The following is an 8,847-nucleotide window of genomic DNA, read 5'->3' as shown; positions in this document are numbered from 1 at the left end:
CATATCATAAAAGCTTCAAAACTCTGCTGTCTTTTGTCACATCCTTGTCATTATTTTTCATATCGCCTGCACATAATTTCGCCGGATTCAGCAGCAGATTACACTATAAATAAACGCATAATCGCTTACTTTATGTCCTCCATGTTTACTTCTGTATGACAGCACGCTGCGCAAGTGTTGCCAAATCCACAGTTTCCCCGCGGAATTAGGCTACTTTTCCACTGTTGCCGCGGGAGGTTTTTCAACTTTGTGGGTCGATGCGACCCCACTAACGCGATATTTATCCCCCTGAACATGGCTGTGCTAGTTTTGGACCAGTTTTGAGAAGCAATTGGGCGGATTTTGTTGTGTAAACCTGGAAAATGGTCATACTTCCTGGTTCTAGTAAGAACTCTAGCTGCTGCATTTTGGACCAGCTGGAGTTTATTAAGAGTGCAGAGCAACCACCCAATAAAGCATTACAATAATCTAACCTTGAGGTCATGAATGCATGAATTAACGCTTCTGCATTTGACATTGAAGACATAGTTTAATTTTGATATATTTTTAAGATGGGAATATACTGAGCCTTGTGGTACTCCATACTGCACTTATGATGAATATGGCTACGTTCACACTGCAGGTAAATGTGGCCCTAATCCATTTTTTTTGCTCACGCGTTACTCGGATCTGTTTTTGTCATGACCGTGTGAACAGCACAAACCGCATGGAATCTGATCTTTTCAATTCCGATTTGTGCCACTTCCATATGTGGTATTAAATCCAATACATGTTTTGCAATGCGACCGCAGTGTGAACAGTCATGTCGGATTTCATGCGACTTTTACGTTACTCTAGATCGACATTCGTCATAATTCCGCGCTGACGGGAGACACTTCAAAGATTTTTACATACCCAAAGTTATCAAGACAGTTGCGAAAGGTAATCAGTGGAAGTGTAATGTGTCAGAACTCATAAGAATTACAGTGACAACTCTATATACAAGCAAAGCATGAGGGCTTGTATCATAAAAGCTTCAAAACTCTGCTGTCTTTTGTCACATCCTTGTCTTTATTTTTCATAATGCCTGCACATAATTTTGCCAGATTCAGCAGCAGATTACACTATAAATAAACGCATAATCGCTTACTTTATGTCCTCCATGTTTACTTCTGTATGACAGCACGCTGCGCAAGTGTTGCCAAATCCACAGTTTCCCCGCGGAATTAGGCTACTTTTCCACTGTTGCCGCGGGAGGTTTTTCAACTTTGTGGGTCGATGCGACCCCACTAACGCGATATTTATCCCCCTGAACATGGCTGTGCTAGTTTTGGACCAGTTTTGAGAAGCAATTGGGCGGATTTTGTTGTGTAAACCTGGAAACCCTGTTCGTATTCTTTTGCGCATGTGGGTCAGTTCAGAACCATGATCTGTTCACACTGTAAAACTGATATTGGCCACATTTAAAACAACAATGTGAACAGCTACACAAAAAAATCGGATCTGAGAAAAAATTGGAATTGAGCACTAAGGCTCGCAGTGTGAACATAGCCTATGATACCTCATCATTCACTGCTACAAATTGATGACAGTCAGATAAGTATGACTTGAACCATGCTAATGCAATTCCACTAATGCCAACATCATTTTCTAGTCTATTCTTGGTCGATAGTGTCAAACGCAGCGCTAAGATCCAGTAGCTCTAATAGAGACAGCCATGATCAGATGATAAGAGCAGGTCATTTGTAACTTTGATGAGAGCAGTCTCAGTACTATGATACAGTCTAAATCCTGACTGGAAATCCTCACAGATACCATTTCTTTCTAAGAATGAGGAGGATACTGCCTTTTCTAGTATCTTTGACAGAAAAGGGAGGCTTGAGATCGGTCTGTAATTAACTAATTCTCTAGGATCAAGTTGTTGTTTGTTTTTTTTTGTTTTTTTTAATGAGAGGCTTAAAGGGGTCATATGATGCGATTTTAAAATTTTCCTTTCTCTTTGGAGTGTTACAAGCTCTTGGTGCATAAAGAAGATCTGTAAAGTTGCAAATACTAAAGTAAAAAGACAGTATAAGTCATTATAATCCGTAATTATGTCCCCAGTGGATGCAACAAATGCCTTGTTTATAATGGGTTTTAATGTTTTTGTCTCGTCGCTCCAGCCGGACAGGGCATCACAATATGGTAAGGAGTGTAACATTTCTGTGACACGCTTGAGGCATTCGGCCAATCACAACGCACTGAATAGCTGGCCAATCAGAGCCCACCTCGCTCAAGACTGATGAGCTTTGTAAAAATCGACGCGTTTCAGAAAGGCTGGGCATAGAGGAGAAACTATAATGTACAGTATGTGGAAAATAATGTGTTTTTTGAACCTTATACCGCATAAACACATTTCATTACACCAAATACACAAAATAATGTTCTTTTTAGCAGCATCATATGACCCCTTTAATAACAGCCAGTTTGAAGGTTTTTGCTGCTGGGAACTGTCAGTACCTGTTGATGCTTTATTTTTCTTTATTTAGCCACTGTACTGAATAAATACCTGGGGTTGTGTTTTTATTCTAAAAGAGATGAAAAGTAAGCAGATCTAGCAGTTTGTGAGGCTTTTCTGTAGGAGGAAGTACTTTCCCTCCATGCAATATGAAACACCTCTAGTTTTGTTTTCTTCCAACTGCTGTCTTTAGGGCACGAGTGTGCTCGTTATACCATGGTGTCGGACTGTTTTCCTTAATTTTCTTCAAGCTTAAAGGAGCAACTGTATCTAAAGTGCTAGAAAAGAGTCCATAGTTTCAGTTACAACATGAAGTTTTTCTGAGCTATTGGATATGCTGAGGAATTGAGAAGTCAGGAAGATTATTTACAAAGCAGTCTTTTGTTGTAGAAGTGATGGTTCTACCATATTTGTGACAAGGAGTTGAGTTTGCTGCTTTAGCTACATGGAGTATACACGAGACTAGATAATAATCTTGAGATATCATCACTGCTGCAGAATTTCAACGCCATTAACATCAATTCAATGTGACAGTATTAAATCTTAAGTATGATTACAACGAGTAGGCCCTGACACGTGTTGTCTGACCCCAATGGAGTTCAGAATGTCTATAAATGCTGATCCCAATGTATCTTTTTCATTATCAACATGGATATAAAAATCACCAACAATTAAGACTTTATCTGCAGCCAGCACTAACTCAGATAGAAAAAAAGCAAATTCTTTGATAAAGTCTGTATGGTGCTCTGGTGGCCTGTATACAGTAGCCAGTACAAACATCAGTTGGGATTTATCATTAACACTTATTACACTAGATAGTGTTACATAAAGCACCATTATTTCAAATGAATTATACTTAATATCAGACAACTGAGAAATACTGAAAATATTACTATAAATTATAGCAACACTTCCCTCTTTACCTTTTGGAAGCGGCTCATGTTTATAACCGTAATCTTGTGAGGTAGACTCATTTAAAATAATGTAATCATCTGGTTTTAGACAGGGTATCTGTTAAACAGAGCACATCTAGGTTTTGATCTGGGATCATATTATTTACAAAAATCGCTTTCGTAGAAAGGGATCTAATATTCATTAAGCCAAGCTTTATCATTTGTTTATCTGTATTATATCTGTTTTTATTTGTTGAACGTCAATTAAATTGTTACCCTTAAATTGGTTTGGACGTTTTTTTGTATTTGCTAGTTCGGGGAACAGACACAGTCTCTATAGTATGATATCTAGGTGAAGGAGTCTCTATGTGCTGAGAATTAACTGATTCTGTGACGTGAGGCAGCCAGCAGATGGTCGGTTTAGTCAATCTGTCTGCTTCCTGACCTGGGCCCCAGTTTATAGAGAGAAGAGCGGCACCATCCCTGGAGGGATGATGACCATCTCTTTTCAACAGGTCAGGTCTGCCCCAAAAACTCGTCCAATTGTCTATGAAACCTATGTTATTCTGCGGGCACCACTTAGGCATCCAGCCATTGAGTGATGACAGTCTGCTATGTATCTCATCACAACGGTATGCAGGGAGGGGACCAGAGCATATTACAGCATCTGACACTTTACTTGCAAGTTTACACACCTCTTTAATGTTATTTTAAGTGATCTTCGACTGGTGAAGTCGAACATCATTAGCGCCGGCACGAATAACAATCTTACTGAATTTACGTTTAGCATTAGCCAGCACTTTTAAATTTGACAAGATGTCAGGCACTCTGGCTCCCGGTAAACATTGGACTATGGTGGCTGGTGTCTCTATTTTCACTTTCTGTACAGTAGAATCACCAATAACTTGGTCACTTTCAACAGGTTTCTCAGTGGGTGCGTCACTGAGTGGGGGGAACCTGTTTAAAGTTTTAATCGGAACGGAAGAGCGGTGTTTTGTCCCGCGACTATGCTGCCTCACAGTCGCTCTGCTGTGGGGGGCTCTGCAACCAGAACTGAACAATGTACACGACTCGCTAAGCTAGTCGCATCCAAAGCCGTATCTAAGGCCGTCACATTCTTACTGTCCTCAATTAAAGTTTGGATGCGTGTCTTTAGTCCTGAAATCTTCTCTGTCAGCCAAACTATTTCCCTGCATTTATTACATGTAAATCCCTCACTGCAGACAGAGAAAGCTACACTATACATGTGGCAAGCAGTGCAGGTGACAATAGCAGGAGAAGAAGCCATTACTCACTGTGATTGTTGAATGGTTCCAACTTACCACAGTTGTTTGATGAACTTGTGAAAAGCAGAGCGAGAGAGAAAAGAAATGGTAGGCACGAACGACAAGCAAACAGGCTAGCGGTTTAGATTAAAAAGCGAATGATGTCACATTCATTTGTAGGATAATATCAGAAGTATGGTGATAAGTTATATTTTAGCAGTTTAAACAACAGAGAGTGATAGTAAGATAGAGATTCCAACAGAAAAACAAAGCTACACAGAGCTACAATCGCAAACCACTCAGCAGACAGGAACCGCACAACTATACTGCAAACACCCCTGGTTCACAGAACATAAAAGGAAAAATTTTGAAGAATGTTTTGCAGCTCTTTCTAATGAAAGCAGCAGGGACCATTATCAGTAAAACCCCAAAAAAGGACCAAAAAAATAAACATAAAAGTAGTCCATATGGCTCAAACCATACAATTGCTTTGTGCAACAACCCGACTAAAATGTAAGTTATTATTTGCTAAAAAAAAATTCTAAATGATGGTTAGGACATGTTGTAAATTACGTCACGTGTAAAAGCCCCTTCTTTGAAGTTTCACAGGTTTAGAATGGACACGTCTCGTTGAGTAAATTATGACAGAATTACCATGTTTTGATGAACTATTCCTTTAACATTACAGAAACGTTTATTGTTGCATATCAATATCATACACTTTTACATACTACTTTTAATAGCAGTATGCACTGTACAGAAAGCAGTATGCTAGTAGTATATCATTCTGATCATATCCTTAAGGCTACAAACGCCTCTCCATGCTTAACGGATTACTCCTATTCTGTCACTTGTGCTTTTCAAGGTGGTGAAGAATAGTTCTGTTTCAATTTCCACCAATTTAAGCTGTAATGTCAGTTCAGCTGCTGAATGTTGAAAGCTGCATTAGATTTGTGTTCTGACTTCAAGAGGCCTCCATGAAATATAAATCGACTGTCAGTCAGATATGCATGTTTCAAGCCTTGTGTCAGTTTAAATGTTAATATGCATGAGGTGTTCTTCTTTCACAGTAAGTGAATTGCAGCATGCTGCTAAACAGTTGCTGGCATGTATGTGTGAGAAAACCTACAAATGTGTTAAGAACCCTTCACCTTACTGGCATATAAAAGCATAGTGGTATTTTCCATACTTTAACAGAGCCACAGTGCTCAAAGGGTGAAGTCACTGCTGGTTTCACTGTTGATAAAAGGTCACGACTGTTGTGGAGCCTGTTAGGCAGAATAACCTTCCAGGATGGCCTTTTATCCCAAACGGACCAGCTGTGAAGAAGCTCAGGACGGTTTGCGGATCCTGAGATTCCACCCTCCGCCCATGGGGGTAGGTCCCAAATTGTCCATCCGTTCACACACAGTACAGTTCTCAGGCCGGCAGCTGGAGAACTACAAGCACAGTTCAAGTATTTCTCGAACAGGAGGTCAGAAATTTGCACCCCTCTTGTGGCAGCTTGCCGTCACCTTTGTCCAAGCTCTCATCCATCATCCACAAGGCAAGATGGAGTTAGCTGGAACTCATCATTTTGCAGTATATCAGGCTGTACTCTGTAACCTCATTTAATGCATCCACAGCTGAGACAAATCTGGAAACTGTGGGATTGTGAATTTCTTTCCTGGCCTCTCCAGCCTGTAGTAGATAAATGAAGCAGAAGAGTGATTTGGAAACCACATCAGTGGAGTGGAGCACCGCATTGCTAGTGTTTTCATCCCGGTTTCTATTTTGCGAACAGCTGGGTTGGACCTTGGCGGTGCCCGTGGTGATGTGCTCACAGGAGTGAGGATAATAGCAAGATTGCATTGTGTCGAAATGTCACCGGCTGTTAACAGATTGTGTAATCCAGACAAACAAAACACCTCAGAAATGTGAAACATGACTGTAATGCTTTAAGTCACTCTGGGCATGTTGTTTATTGTTCATCAAGGTGAATGTTCTCTTAAAGTCTGTTTATCTACATTAGGTACATTAAGTCTTTCTGTTAAGTATTTCAGTTCTTTATTGGTGGGATGGATCAGACTAGAGGTCTGCGTAGGGTGGATTTTTAAAATCCTGTTTCAAATTATACTTTGTCCCACTCCCACCCACAACTTTCATATTTTGTGCCGCTCCCATCCACAAAAGCTCACAGGTAGAGGTCTGTGCTGATTTTCAGTCCCTTTCCTATAAGATTGTTTCGCTCTCCCACAAAAAAAAGTTGTCTAGCTCCTGCCCACTAAAGCTTGCAGGTAGAGGCCTACGTGGATTTTAGCCCCTCTCCCATAAGATTCTGTCTCATTCTGACACCATATGGTATTTTTCCAATTCCTTCCCACACACAACATTGAAAATATCCAATAACCATTTATTTTTTCTGTTGAACAAATGAAAAACACAAGATTCTGTGCCTTAAAGACAAAATACATTTGACTAAGTAGATATATGTATTTTGTGGGAGTCCCACAAGTCATTTCTTACTCTTGCTTTCTGCTCACAGATGAGTATTTTCCCTCCTGATTCAAAACTTGACCCGCACCGGCCAGGTCCCACAGGAGAACAGACCTTTACATTAGACAAGGGCTCAAATGTTGACCTCATTATATAGCCATAATGTCATGGGTTTTAATAATGAGGCTGTGTGTTATACTGCCTCTTATTTCCTTTGTGTTTTGGTTACATCTTAAGTTTCATGCCCTTCTAAGTTCTAGTAGTACAAAAACATTCGGATTTGCTCATTTAAAGTCATTGGAAATATGTCATGTGATATTTGACACTTGAATCTATTGTTTCATTTTGTTTTTGTAGAGAATGTAGCACCTATGCACAGCATATCCAGTGGCCTGAAGGAGACCATTAACCCTGGAGACATGGTTCAGGATGCAATCCACAATTTCTCTCCGGCTTACCAACAGTACACCCAGCAGTCCACCCAGGAAGTGGTGCAACCCAACATGAATGGCAAACCGGGGATCAGCACCTCCAAGAGTTCGAAGAAATCTGACAAAGTGATGCTGATCGACACGGATGATGAGTTCTAGTGCCCCGTCTGTCCCGATCTTTCTATTTATTTAATCCAAAATGTATTTGACTCTCTATAACTTTAATGAGGACACTAATCATGTAAATCAGCTCATGATTTTTAAAAAAGAGAGCTCAGTAAAGGGATCTGAACAGTTTCCTGACAAGGAATAAAAGTAGACTGTGTCAGGTAGGGGTTGTTTTGTTTTCCTCGTTGTAGTCCTGGAGCTCATCCTTTCCTGATCCTCTGTAGTGGTGGATGATCCAGCCCTGTAATGGAGAGTCCACTTCTCTTCTCTGACCCGTTCTGAGGCATGGCCGATAAACATGAGGCACGGGGTGCTGTTCCGATGGAATGAATCAGGGACTGACACTTTAGAGACCCATTATTGCATCTGGTCGTTTGAAGTATTTGCTCAGCAGACCTCTGCTGGGTCTCAGGATGAATTGAACTGGCTCTCAAAGATGCCCTGTCTTTGGAGATCGCACTTCAAACTGTTGTCTGCTGCTCTCTGAAACCTTTGTATCAATCATGCCACACGGACAAAGTGGGGAACCGAGCATTGCCCCTGCTTGATTTGGAGGTTCATTAATTTTCACACCAGGCCTTCAAAGAGTGTGAGATCTGATGCAAAAACGCAAGTCTCAGCCATCATTGCGTATTTCAATTGCAAATCATTTGTATTCAGCCATTATTTGGTTGGTTAAAGCTTTAACCTGTGACATTGTCAGTATATAATGGCACAGGTGTTACTGGGGCATGTTAATTTGTTAATGTTAAATTGTTTAGTTCTCAACTGTTTGCCGTTAAAAGGCAGTTTGCCTAAATGTGACCCTGGGCCACAAAACCAGTCTTAAGTTGCTGGGGTATATTTGTAGCAATAGCCAAAAATACTTTGTATGGGTCAAAATAGATTTTTCTTTCATGTCAAAAATCATTAGGACATTTAAGTAAATATCATGTTCCATAAAGATATTTTGTAAATTTCCTACTGTAAATATATCAAAACTTAATTTTTGATTAGTAATATGCCTTGCTAAGAACTTCATTTGGACAACTTTAAAGGCGATTTTCTCAATATTTTTATTTTTTTTTTTTTTTTTTGCACCCTCAGAATCCAGATTTTCAAACGGTTGTATCTCGGCCAAATATTGTCCAAACATAACA

At 40.1% G+C, this 8,847-nt stretch overlaps 1 protein-coding gene across 1 annotated transcript in view; it reads left to right on the top strand.

Moving 5' to 3' along the window:
• Positions 1-8,568, top strand: part of LOC107674661 (transmembrane protein 184A-like) — a 31,373-nt gene extending 22,805 nt beyond the window's left edge. The window contains exon 9 of the mRNA XM_016468701.1: positions 7,467-8,568. Within this exon, the coding sequence (XP_016324187.1) occupies positions 7,467-7,699 (233 nt within the window). The 3' untranslated portion in view covers positions 7,700-8,568. The remainder of the gene's footprint in view (positions 1-7,466) is intronic.
• The last annotated feature ends 279 nt before the right edge of the window (positions 8,569-8,847 follow it).

This window comes from Sinocyclocheilus anshuiensis, unplaced genomic scaffold (assembly GCF_001515605.1).
Source record: "Sinocyclocheilus anshuiensis isolate Anshui unplaced genomic scaffold, SAMN03320099.WGS_v1.1 scaffold152, whole genome shotgun sequence".
Classification (NCBI taxonomy): Eukaryota; Metazoa; Chordata; class Actinopteri; order Cypriniformes; family Cyprinidae; genus Sinocyclocheilus; species Sinocyclocheilus anshuiensis.
Note: the sequence above shows the minus strand (reverse complement) of the source record. Positions and strands in the feature narration are given on the sequence as shown.